Genomic DNA, 13,985 nt, shown 5'->3' on the forward strand with positions numbered 1-13,985 from the left:
AGAGCAGGGATGCTATTCAATTCACTTTGATATCTTACTCAGAATTTCCCATTCACACAATAAGCAATCAAATATTTACTGAATGAATCAAATCTTATTCCACAACTCTCAGTGATAACTTCCAGGGCTAGAATTTTAAATTCACTTGTTATTATGACATACAAGTCAGTATTATTATTTATTTCATAATCTGTCGTGTTATCTTGTAAATTCTAGTACCTCTTACCCACCTCCGCTTTCCTTTCTTTCTTAGCTGTTTTCCGTAATACCCAGTTTTAGCTTTATCTCAGTTTTTTCTCACTTCTTCCTCCTCACTCAGTTGGTGGGTCTCCTGCCAAGTATATTCTTTCTGCTACCCTTGGGCTATGCTCTATCTGTAGTCAGTAGTCTACCATGTGAGTATCATGTGCCAAGGTCCAGAAAATTTAAAAACCTCCCCTTTACACCAGCTACACAGCTGGCTATTGAGCCTACATTTTCCCTTTTCTTCCCAAGACAAAATCGACAGAAGAAATGATAAAAATACAATCTGGGCCTCCAGGTCTGTTCGTTTTCTATCAATAATATCAAAATTAGTAGATATAGTCCATGCTTCCTCATGTGTCATCATCTATTTTTACACAAAAGTAAATAATAACCTATTGGTTCGATAAGCAAGAGCAGACTTTTAATCACAACTCAGGTATACTGTTCAGAAGGATATTATATGTCTTACTAGTCATGCTTCATAATCCACAAGGGCAAAAACTGAGCCATTCTTGATTTCTCCTTGTCCTTATCCCTAATCCACGTGCCCCCACCCCCACCCTCAGCAACACCCACAATATTTAAGCAATTACTAAATCTGGTTCCTCCTACTCCCTCAGTATCTCATCACTTCATCTACCCTTTACCATCTCTGTACCAATGGCCTTAGTTTAGGGCCTCATCCCCTTTCATTTCTATTAGTTCAGCTCTTTTCCTAGTTTGTTTTCCTGGTCTTAACTTTGCTTTCCCCAGAGCACGATTTAAGTGCTTTTTCTAAGTTATAAATTTGATCATGTCCTCACCTGTTTAAATTTTATAAACGGTTTCCCACCCAGTGGGGACCAAACACAGATTTGCTCCCAGAGCTCCATGTGAGTCAGGGCCCGTTAACCACTTCAGTGTCACTTCTGGCCACTCGTACTGCACAGCGTGTATTCCTAGTCACACCCGACTTCTGGGAGAAACACAAATACGCCGCGCGGGCTCACTGCTCCGCCTTTGCTGCTCTGCTCCTCAACAGCCCCCCAACTTCCCTTCCGGCTGTGAGGCCCATCTCAGATATCCTCTCCTCTGCAGGCCTCCCTGCACCATCCTGAATCACATACGGAGTTCTTTTTAAAGCGCTAACATTATACCATAAGTCCTTATTTATAAAACTGCGCCTCCAACAGGACAGTAAACTTCCTAGGGTGGGAATTTGGGGTCTTTTTTTGCATTTTGATCACTTAGTGCCTGGCACAGAGTAGGTAATCAATAAATATTAGTTACTAAGTGAGTTAATGCTGTATGTGGCACACACCGGGGCCTTAAAGCACAGCACACAGCTCAAAACAAGCTTTGCAGGAGCATAACAATACTGAAGGCAGCGGCGTAACAGTGAGCTCCTAATTATTTGTGCTTATGGAGGACAATGACAGATTAAAGAAATAGTGGACTACCAGGAATTCTTTGTATGTGGCATTTATAAATATTTAGATAAACATCTGGTAGGTTTATTTTTCTAATAATTTTTGGTTTAGGATAATATTAAAATTAAGCCATGTGCCAATACACCAGCTGCAAGGTGGATGTTGTAAGAAGTACACTGGGTGATAAGTCAGCCAGGTTAGAATGAAGAATTCATCATGAGCCTTGGCTGGGTTTCTCAGATGGTTAGAGTTGTCCTGATACGCCAAGGTTGTGGGTTTTATCTCTGGTCAGGGCACATACAAGAAGCAATCAATGAATACATGAATAAGTGGAATAAATCAATCTCTTTCTCTCTCTCAAAAAAAAAAAAAAAAAAAATCCTTCTGAATGATTCATACAATTCACACCTGGTAATGCCTTCCCCTGGAGGGGAAGGAAGGTGGAGGGGTCACCCATGCTTCCTATCTGAAACACTCTGCAAATCCTAGAGAAGAGAGACAGCTGCCAGCAGCTGTATTTTGGTCAGTTTTCATGGCAAATAGGCCCACAGGGTAGAAGGGACTGAAAGTCAAACAAAAGCAAAAGGGTTACGAGGACCAGGAGTCACACTTGTATTTTGGAAGGTGCCCCTGATAGATGCAACAGCATCCAACTCTTTCCAACCCATCGCTTATAAGTAGTAAGAAGAAAAAGAGGTAGCAGAATGTTGGGGCGAAAAGTGACCAAAAGCGAACGTCAGGCTACCTTTCCATCAGATACAGAATGAGAAGAACCCAGTTGGGGGTTCTGTGTTCATGGGACAAATGAGACTGATAGCAAAGGGAGAGCTGTAGAAATTTGCCCTGGATTTGAGCAGTGTGCCACTCTCACGATTCCAATTTGAAAGTTTATTATGCAAATATAGCCTACCTCTGAAGACCTGCAGATCCACTTTTCTCAGTTCCACACTATGTTGCTATCAATGCACCATAATCAAGCTCTGGAAAATCAGGGCTGACAGACTTGAAAGCTAGGCAAAATCCAAGTCGTACTTTCTGGATGACTGCCCACTGTTCATCTGGGCCAAGTAAGAGCAACAGTAGCACATCTTTCTCACATCTTTGCAACAGCCAATATCTCAGCTCCAAGTCCAAGAAACTTCTCTGTTAGGAAGAGACCACCAGTTTTCACCTCAATAGTGAGCATAAAACAGGTTCCTACCTGTTTGGGGAAAACAGGTAGCCAGAAGAGCTACAAAGAATTTGCACAGGCAGTGTTTTAATAAGTGAAAATAACATTGAAAGAACACAAACCGGTTTGTGCCTGGCTTGATCACTTAAAAACTGAATGAGCTCTCTGAGTTCTGGCTTCTTTCTTAATGAAATGGGCTAGTTCTTGGCTTGTTTTCTTTATAAGTTATCAAGATCAAAGGAGAAAAATAAAAGCAATTTTCAGAGTGCTGTGAATCTGTTCATGTGTCAGAGAAACATTTCTTTGCCGCCTCTTGCAAAATCCCATCAGACCCAAGAAACCAAATGATGGCAGGGTGCTGAGCCAGCTTTGAATTTCGTGCCTCACCTTCCCCTTTTGCAAAAATTATTCTCCTAGTAGTAGCTCAGGGATGTAAATATTAGGCTAGTGAACCACTTCTGTAATGAGTGTTTAAAAAGATTGGGGAGGATCGACCCTGTGGAGTTATGAGTAATTAGAAGACTACTTAGAAATCCTTCTTAGAACTAGATCTCTCGATACTAAACAATGAGACTTTCACTGCAGGGACCTCAGGATCCAAAATGGATCTCTCCTTCTCTCCTTGGTCCCAAATGAACAGCAAGTCTGGCTCCTTCTCAGGCACCAGGTAGTTATTCTGAACCTTTCCTTTCTCAGTGCCTAGGGCAGGGAGGCAGGTGCAGGAGGGAAAGGCTGATTGAAATGACTATCCATTCAGAAGAATATTGAGTCTGGTGGAGGGAAAGGGCAGGGAGAGGAAGAGAACTACGTAAAGCTGAAGCACTGGGAAGGAAAGCAAGAACCATAGGAGGGCAAGAGGCAGGAATTCAGTGGCTGTCTTGACAACTAGACCTCCTTTTGGTCCTGGTGACCTGACCTCACAGGCAGACTGCCAGGCTCTGCTTTGGGCAAAAGGTACCACCACAGGAGAGGAGGGACAGGTGGTAAGTATGTGCTCCACTGGATGAGTTGGCCCCCAACTTCTACAGTTACTACTGATCACAGATTTAGAGTATACTCAGCCCTATAAGAATTAGGGATTGTAGTCAAATAAGCGGGTGAGGTAGAGTTCCGAATTATGCTGTGAAAATGGCTAAAGTAAGATGGAGAAGACTAGCCTGGAAGACAGCAAAGGGCAGATGTGAGAAGCAGATGTCAAAGTTAAGAAAGCAAGACCACCACTGGGAGGAGCACGGGGAAGAAAGAAGCGACTAAAATGAATCAGGTGGGGGTAGAACTACCCAAATATATTTGTTTCCATTTTCCTGCCGACATGGTGAATTGAAAACCTTTCCAAATACGAGGATATCTGTCCTGACTCTAAGGATATAGAACCAGCAACCACACGGTAGCGACTTTGAGGGTAACACTTGTGATCAGAAACAAGAGGCAAGAGGAGGAGGTGGTTGAAGGGCTTATCCTTGTGGAGGAAAACCAGGCCACATACTGAATCTGACAAGCTCAGGGGAGGCCTGCATGGCGGGCCACACACATCCACAGACCAGAGTCACCACACAGGGTGGTCCGAAGGAAAAATTCCTATTTAAAAGTGGCTCAGGGTGGGCAGTCATGTTCCAGGCCTGTAGTTTCCTTGATAGAGGTCATTCTTTACCTTTGAAATTGTCTGCTGCCTTTGTGCATCTAAGATAACATAACTTTGAAACGGAAGTTTTCTTATCTGGACCCCTCAAAGACACAACCACCGGCCCCAGAGCATGAGGCACACGGTGATCTTGTTGCCTATGTACCATCTCTACCTGATCCAAGTGCTATTAACCATCCTAAAGTATGTGTCTCTTCGTTTTACTTTTTATCCAGTAGCCAGGATTTCCCCGCTTCGCCTTCTCCAGCCTCCCTAGTCCACCATCAATGGATCTCCTTATGCCTCCTCCTTTGATCCTCATGTATAAAATAAGCTGCAAACGGCCGTTTTCTGGAGCATTTTCTCACTCTGTTGAGACTTTGCCTCCCAGCAAGTGTCATCAGTTTGGCTCGGATAAACTCGTATAAGACTTCTGTTTTTAGGCCGGACGTTCTTTCGTTGACATCCTACAGCTGCATTTACACAGTGAACACACTGTGTTAAAATAGATTATATGTATTTATTGGGGGAGAGCTAAACTTCTCCAAAACCAAGTTGATAGGAAAAAGCCAAATGATCTCCATCCAAGGCAAAAAGCAACAGGAAATGCCCTAGATTATGTAACAGGTGGATCAGAGTCCCACTATCAGTGCGATCTACCACTGACAGCCTCTACCGCAGGGAGATGTTTATCTAAGAATTTTAATTCCAAAAAGGCCTGGAGGACAGGATAAACTAGTTTATAGAGTACTGACAAGATTGTTCAACTTCAGATGTTCGGCTGGTTTTATCACCGTCAACTCCCTGGCTCACTCCGGGTTCCTGAGGCAGCCTGTTCTCAGTGAATCAGCCCCAGCACCGAATCCCTGACGGGTGGAATGCACCCACAGGGACGACTTCTGGCGGTGTACCGTGCTCAGAGAAGCAAGAGTACGTTGAAGACTGATCAGATCACAGGGCGGAAGGATGAAAGGTGAAAAAACTGGCTCTTCTAAAAGTCAGTGGTACCAAGGAGAGGACAGGTAAGTATCCTCTGAATCACGGAGCAATCCAGGAATAATTCCTCAAGGCAAGGACCTATAATTGCAAAACGTGGCTCCCGCCTAGGTGAATGGGTATTATTTATCCTGCGGCGCCACCTGGTGCCCAGAGATAGAATTTCTGTCTTAACTCACAAGTAGCAATAGCCTGGTGGGCTTTCCATAATGTATTTAACAAAAGGATCTTCCGGTTTTGTGTGTAAGCACACACATGTTCAGAAAGGAGCTGGCTGAAAATATTCAAAATACCTTTAAAGGTCACTTTTAATTTAAAAGTAGAAAAATGCTCCATTCCCCTCTTTAAAAAGGTTTCTGTGCTTGGAATATTCTTCATACTAAACCAGGCTAAACGATACCTATCTTGTTAAGGTCTGGCTTTCAACATGAACTTTTCTCTATAAAACCTGCCTAATATTTACCCTGTGCTGCGTGGGACAAGCAGCACCTCACCTGACTTCATCTTGTCTGATATTCCTGATTGTATGTAAGAAGCTAAAAGGGCCTTAAAGTAGAAAGAGTACCATACTAGGTCTGAAGAGCTAGCACACAGCAAGCAAGTACTTCGTAAGTACATAGTGGCACCAAATCTTACACTTTTCAAAAATTATTTGTGAAGAGGCCACCATAACAAGAACTAAATCACGTTAGTTTCCTAGAAAGCAAAGCAAGAGGGTTGGGAGTACCTGGGTTAGGAAGTAAGTAGTTCCCTGGTTCTGAAGAGACTCAAGAGTTTCTCCTCTGGATGTGACTGGGGAACATTTTAAGGACATAGATAAGATGAGATGGAGTGCATAGATAGGTAAGATGAAGGAAGAGAACCTAATGTGAAGGATGCAGAAAAGACTTTGTCTCACATTATCAGATCACAAAGGAAGCTCACTATAAAGACCTCTCCAAAGGCCCATTACAATGTGAACGTATCATCTACTGCCATAGCAAATAAGAGTCCCCAAGGAAGTGAAATATGGAGCTGATAAAGATGGATGAGAACTCACATTTATTAAGTGCTACCATGTGCCAGGCAAACATCAAGAGACTTTCATTTATTATGTCTTATCTTCCAACCAGCATCATGAGAGTAACTTGAGGCAAAGAGAGGTTGATCTATTCTAAGTTACATGGATAGTAGCCCTCGAAGCAGAATTTGAACTCATACCTGTACGACTTCAAAGCTCATATTTCTTATTTCCCTATCTGAAAGGAAAGAGGTTTAGAAGGCACAACAGCAGGAGGTGCTTCCAGAGAGGGCAAGCTTAGTGGGGGTCTCCCAGTGGGAAGCCACGAGGGAAGCGGCATGTGTTCTCTGGGAAAGCAGTGTCTCAAGAATGGGAGGCAGTCTGAGAGGCTTGAAGGAAAAAACCCTCTTTGGTCAGGCCCAACATGGCTCTGGAAACTGGAGTTGTCCCACTGAGGAGCTGTGGGGAAGGGATGTAGGAGGTACTCCATTTATATTTGAGTTTCTTGTCCCCCAGAACTGTTAGGAGCCCCTGAGATTCTCATTAGTGATAAGCAGAGGACTGATTCCGTTGGAAGAGCATGTGATGCTCGTTAATTTGACACACATTTATCAAGTGCTTACAAGAGAATGGTGAATAAGGCACAGTCCCTGCCTTCAGGATGCGTACAGTCTGAAACTGCCCTCAAAAACTGTCTTGGGCTCCTATTTGTAGTTAGGAGATGGGCAAGAGACACCATTAACTTGACTTGGAATAAAGGTTCTAAGGTTTAAATGCTTCATGATATTCTGTTATTTTCTTACCTATTACAATGATTAACTCTATACCTCTGAGGTATGAATATTTAAGAACATGAACCACACGCAAGTGCAAAAACACACATGCACAGGCACATAACCAGTGAGCTAACACCCGCTGTTACAACCGTAAAGATGTATTCATGTAAAAACCGTCAGTATGCGATAGGGGAGGCATGATGTCCTTATCCTAAAAGGGGTGCAGAATAAGTGACACCTAAGAAATATAATAGGGAGGTCACTCATATAATAGGAGAGACTGTTGGGACCATCCTGGCCCAGTCTACAGAAGTCAAGAGCTTCCCTTTGTCAAGGTCTAGTGAAAGAGGGAGCGTTCCCCTTAACCGAGGAAGCACAATATAACCCGAGCAAAGCCATCACTGTAGAAAATTACCTTTAGCACCTATAAAAGCAGCCCAAGTCAGTAATTAGAGGGCCAGGAAACAATCTGACGGCAACATTTGAAGACGTAGTTTGAGATAATTTTGTTATCTGGGGCTCTTGCAAAAGTATGCAATTTTCTACAGAAGCTGTTCATAGAAAGAGATCAGGTGTGACCACAAGGCACTAGACCTGAACTGAAAGAAAAAGTTTATGTAGCAAAGGAAAAAGCTGTACTCAGTGTTTCCTGAGACATTATTAATCTTTAACACTGATAATCTGTTTCTGAATATGATTAGAATGAAGAATTGACACCTGAGGGAGACTCTAATCTCTGATCCAGGAGTGCTTTACGAATAAAATCAGAATATGCAGATGGAAATGAATTCATCTGCAGCTGTCATATGTACGCGTCCCTAAGGCCAGGTAGATGGAAAGCAAGAGAGATTACATGGGAATAAGGCACAGGGGCTTAAGTGCGGCTGCTTTGTGAGAAGGCTTGAACAGAGGAAGCAGTTTGGAGGAGCAGAAAGTGAGTGGGCTCTGAGGCCAGGACGGCTTAAGTAGGATCTTGGGTGTGGCACTTACTAGTTCTGATTCGGGACAGTTATTTAATCTGAGTATCATTTTCCTCCCCTGTAAAGTGTGGAAACACACGTCTCTCACAGCCCTGCGTTGCACCTTAGTACAATACTTAAAGAACACAGCAGCTTACCTAGTTTAGTTAGTGTTTAGTAAATGTCCGTTTCTATCTTGCTGCAAATGCTTGTGTCCTTTTGGTAGCAGGCCGGGAGTTTCCCTTAAGATATAAGCAGTGACAGAGAGACCCTTTGTCCATCTGCCATGCAGACACGGCCACAGAGAAAAGGCCCCTGAATGGACTACAGGCAGAGAAAACCTAAGATTCTGGAGTAACCTAAGAGAAGAGTGGAGACAAAAGAGCTCATGATCATCTACTCATAACTGTCCTTAAGGAAGATGAACATTTCCACCTGGCAGCATATACTCTCTAACGGTCCCATACTCTGAGTCACCAAACCTTCTCCTGGCCTTTCCTGGGAGATGGTTTGTAGAGAGACCTCCTTTGTACAAAAATGATCTCATGACCTAGCATGAAGTCCAGAGCTTGTCTCCTGGGTTTGCTGCTCGTTGAACTCTTTAAACCTAAGGCAACATTTCTTTTCTTCTTCCTCTCTCTGTAAGTCCTGACTTGACATACTTTTGTACTCTCCTTTGCCGACAGATCATAGAACCTTCTCCCTTATTCCCTAGTCTTTTGGGCACACTATACCATTCCCACGTGCCTCTGACACACACACACACACACAATCTCTCCCTTACTAAGAAATCCTTACGCAGATGCCAGGAATGTGTTTGCTGCCCTTTTGACACAGAGTCTGATGCCATCTTGGGGCCATGGGGAGGGCAGAACCACGGGACGTGGAGTTCAAGTCCTCTACTGCCAGGCTGGCTCGTATTTTTACCATGGCATTACTCTGGGCATTCAGGCAGGGAACCGGTCCAGCTTCTTCTCATTCCTTCACTCTACATTAGTTCTCCATAATAATCTTACTCCTTATCTTGGCTACATCTTCCTGCCCCAAACCTCCTACCATCAATGGAGCACTGTGCATCTCTCCTCTTTCCCTCCAACCTAGTCTGATCTATGTCTATGTACTTGTCCAGCTTCCTGACCCTGATTCTGACGTATGCAGAAATATTGTCAGGTCTCTTCTGTTTTCGGACACGAGCCGTCTGCACAAGCCGAATTTACTCCCTGGCACAGACCGCCACCCCCACTCCTCTTCCCTTCACCTTGTCCCTAATTCCAAATAAGGAGTGCTCCTTCTTACAGAATTGGATGTTCCCGGCACAGAAGCTGACACGCGAGGTCAGGCGCCCATGTGTGCAAGACTCCCCTTTGACTTAACAATGCCTTTTTTGGGCATCTAACTTCTCTTCAGCTACCCTCCCCCACCTTCTCCACGCCATCAACAATCAAGGGAGATTTATGAAGCTTGGCTTAGATGAGAACTCTTCCAAACTTGGCTTAGAAGGAGAGGTCATAAGGTTGAATTTACTCTTTTTTTTTCCCTTTGCAGGGGTGGATAGGAGGGAGGGATGGAGTGGCAGAGGGAGAGAGAGAGAGAGACACACAGACAGAGAATGAGAATGAATGCTTAAGATTTGCCAGAAGTCCCTGGAGTCCAAGGGAGTTATGTATAGAGGTCTTTTAAGGAAGCAAGGAGAGTAAACAAAGCTGGAAGCAGGAAAAATGAACTTACCTTCTTGGAGAAGATAATGCTGGAGGTTACAAACTAGTAATATTTTAAGGAGGAGATGTATCAAAATCTAGATGCCTGTACCATCCCTGATAACTGCAGTGTGTTCAAGGTCACTGGAGAAGTGGCAGGAGCTGCCTGTGGCATTAATACCAACTATCCTTCTCTTTCAAGCGCAGAGCTCAAAGAAAAAGAACCCAAGCACTCTGCAAAAGGGCCCAACTCAGGTACTTGTGGTTCCAGGGAGAAGCAGCATGCTGCCTCCTGAGCAGCAGTCATGGGGACAGGCTCAGAGGGCAACGCTGCACCCGCAGGGACCACACCACCTCTTCCGGGAGTAGTGGTAGGCTGGGGTGAGGAGATGTCAAATTCCAGTTTATTCGCTTACTAAAGCAAAGCCACAGAATGTAGCATTGCATGAACCTCTTTAAAAAAAAAATTTTTTTTAAGGCAAGCTGTCAGGGACAAGTAACATACGTTAGCTTTAGGATAGTTTAGTGCCCTTTGTGCTGTGAGTGTGTGTATGTGGAAATGCAGTTTGGGTTTTACAAACTGAATGTATACTACCCTCAAAGAATTTTGATTTGGTTTTTATCCCTTCAAACCACAGGGCAAAAGTCTGATCCTGAGAGATAGTTATTATAGCTGAAAATCACACAAACCTGGGTTTCGATTCTGCCTGTGGTATACTTAGTAAGCTCTGTGATTTTGACTAAATAACCATAATTCTTTGTAAGCCTTAGTGTCCTCATCTTTGAATTGGGGACCTTAATATCTTTAACAGGGCTTTTGAAGTGACTAAATAACACAATACACTTGTAGAGTTCAGCACAGTATCTGAACAAAGTAAACTCTCAACACATGTTTGCTAGATGGTAACTACCCTGAAGTTGAGGGTGTTACTACTGTCTACACAGGGGTCCTGAAATAAACCCATCTTTTCCATGTGAACCATGTACATGGGGACTTGCTGGTCTTAGACCATGTGCACAGGCATCAGGGAGAGTTGGGATTCTTTCTCCAGGCATCCATGACTTCTTGACTCCTACCTTAAGGAAGCTTCAAGAACACTGTGAACCCAGCACAAGAAATTTGAGAAGAGAGCCAAATACACTCTATATAGCTCAGAAGGACAGGCACAGTAGGGATAGTGGCAGCTGAAGGAGGCGGCTGGCATGGGGGGCAGACATCCTGAAGACATGAAAAAAATGGAACAAAGTTGGGGGCACTAGGTGGAGGAAATAGAAACAGAAAATACTTTTTATCATTTTTTCCTTTTACTGAAGAGCAAATATTAAGACATAACATTTATTGGACATGTTCCCTGTACCTAAAGGCATAGATACCATTATTATTCCTGTTTTCCAGATGAGGAAACCAGAGCTCAGGGCGATTACCTACAGCAGAGCAGCAGTATGTTGTAGTGGACAAGAACTTGGCCTTGGAATACCTGGGTGCGATTCCCGGTTCCACCACACATTAGCTTTGTGATCATATACAAGGCCCTCAGTTCTCATCCCCACTAAACTGCAAAATATGTTAAGAGTAGGGACTCTGTCTGTTTTGTCACTGCTGACAAGCCCCTACTGTTTTTTCAATGAATAAGGAATAAGACCAAAACAATTCCCCAGTCGGACAGTGTTATAAGCATTTTAAGGTAAAGTGGGATAATGCTACAGAACAGCCTGGACAAAGTTCTGCCAGTCAAACCAAGAAATAACTTAAGAGTGCATATGCATGATATGTTTACTTCTTCACAGGGCGGCCGCTCTACTCTATTGCTGTCTCTTTCCTACCACGGAAGAATTTATAGTCGTGGCCCCCCGAGGGGCTGATGCAACCCGGCTTGGAATTCTCACAGCCTGCAAGTACCCTACATTTAAGGTTCCTGTTTCAGATCGCCATAAACCCTAGCTACATTAAATATCACTTCTTCAATGATCTGCCTGAATTCCCAAATATATATTTCTCTCTACTTTAATTGGTACTGACTCAAGCTCTTTAATATTCTGAGTTATTTAAACTTCAGGTAAACTTCTTCCTACTTTTATGTAAGAATCTTAATATTTTTGAATTTCTCCTGACTCGTCTGTTTTTTCTGTTTCTACAAAGGAACTTATTGTGTTCTGAAACCAATTCATCATGTAAATTACCTCAAGGGGGAGGAGGTAATCAATTACCACATACTAGTTTTAGAACCTTCCCATTTCTTTAAAGCATTTGGAAGATCACCAAGGGGAAGCATAATAGAGGGAGAAGAGAAATGAAGGCTTAATGGCCAACATTCAGAAGTGGACTGAATAAAACAGGAGGAGACTCTATGTTTAAGTATAAAGGTATTGAGAAGAGACAAGTTTATCTTTTTATCCAATAATGAATACCTTCTATGTCCCAGCCCAGTGTAAGTTGCTGGAAATGTAATAATGCTAGTTCTGGCCTTTAAAGAACTGACAGTCCAGGGTGAGCCTTCTCAACCCCTGCACTACTGATATTTGTGTAGACTAATTCATTGCTGTTTGGGGTGGGGAAGGTGCTGTCCGTTGTAGTACAGATGTTTAGCTGCATCCCTGGACTTTACCTACTCAGCAAATGTAAATGTGTACCCTTCTTTGACGTAGTCTCTTTATGATTAAAGCTTATTAAGCCTTCCCGATCCTATGTAACTTTGAGTGTGAGAGGGGAGATTTAAATGTTGGTGATGGATTTTCTACACATTGTAGAATAGATACATAAGTCTTCTATTAAAAGAAGTTTTTACTTTTGGAGTGCCTATTAGCCTGAGCCGCATGCTAACAGAAGAGGTCAGGATTTGGTTTCTTACTTTGCCAGGACGTCTTATGAGAGAGAAATCAAAACAAGAGTGGCCAAACCTCAAGCACTATGTGTGTTGGCCTGGTTCAGACACACTATATCTGGCTTTCTTCAGTTTAGCAAAGCTTGCAGCAGCTTCGTGGTTAGGTAAGCAGCTAAAGTCTCCATCTGTATACAAATCTTCCGGGAGATTCAAGTGGTATTAGGATTACAAAGGCTGAATTATAAACTCCGAGTTTTAACTGCCATGTGTCAGTAAGTGCTTCTTTAATTGTGAATATTTACACCCTTCTCAGAGAAAATAGTCTTTTGAGAGCACCAATCTGCTTTCTCCTCATCTTTCTTATTTTTACTGCCACAGACTATACATCGTCATTTAAGAGAAATGCCCACTGAAACAAGGTGAAAGGTACAGGGCTTGGGGGGTATAAGTGGGTGGAGAATTGATCCCGGAGTAGGAAGAGTTCAGCCGAAGTATTTGAAAATGACAGGCAGTGTCTGTATAACTCAGTGGATTAGGTCAGAAGTCTTACAGGAGCAGACCCACTCAGACTCCAGACAACAAGGAGATTAATCAAAGCTTTCTGATACTCTGCAGGCAGTCTTCATTTCTGTATCTCTAGAACAGAGACTCTTATCTTCCTTTATGACTGCAAGTTTCCTGGACTCTTCCCTCTCCCTCTCTAGTGGAGAATTCACTATCACAGCCAACCTTTGTGCAATCGGAGACCCTAATGTGAAGAACTCACCAGTCTTACCTCTGAATTAGTGTCCCAAAGATAAGATGAAGAACTTTCTGCATGTTTTCTGTACAGAGCCATCTCCACTGTTCCATTAGCAGCAGGAGGAGCAGATCTAGTGCTGTGTCAGCTAACTCTGTTCCTGGAGAATAAAAAGACTTTAAGAGGAATTCAAAGAGACTCATACTTGAGAAACATTTCAATGCACTGGGTCTTCTCTATCTTTATCTTATCTTGTATTTTTATAATTCTGCAATTCTTAAATCATGTCAAGAGATGTTTATTTCACATCTAAAAAGTTCAGTGATAAGCTCTGAATTTCTTTACAATTCTTATTCACTTAGTAAAATTAAAAAAATCTTTTTTTGAGATCTTGGATATAATTATTTTGCCTACCTACTTTGTTTCTTTTGTGTTCACAGCTGGTGACTAACTGGAACTGGCAAGGCCCAGTCTCTTCCATACTTATATTCCACTCGCCCCCACAAAGCCTCACAGAAATGCTATGGGCAGCAGATTTGGGGAAAGATT

The 13,985-nt window shown here is 43.0% G+C and overlaps 1 protein-coding gene across 6 annotated transcripts in view; it reads right to left on the bottom strand.

Annotated features, from left to right (window-relative positions):
* Positions 1–13,985, bottom strand: part of SNX19 (sorting nexin 19) — a 46,446-nt gene that overhangs the window by 21,065 nt on the left and 11,396 nt on the right. For all 6 annotated transcript variants that reach the window (XM_090290644.1, XM_090290641.1, XM_090290643.1 and 3 more), the window contains one exon: positions 13,473–13,596. In XM_090290644.1, the coding sequence (XP_090146770.1) occupies positions 13,473–13,596 (124 nt within the window). The remainder of the gene's footprint in view (positions 1–13,472; positions 13,597–13,985) is intronic.

This window comes from Furipterus horrens, unplaced genomic scaffold, assembly GCF_987537825.1.
Source record: "Furipterus horrens unplaced genomic scaffold, mFurHor1.1.pri manual_scaffold_11, whole genome shotgun sequence".
In the NCBI taxonomy this organism is placed as follows: Eukaryota; Metazoa; Chordata; class Mammalia; order Chiroptera; family Furipteridae; genus Furipterus; species Furipterus horrens.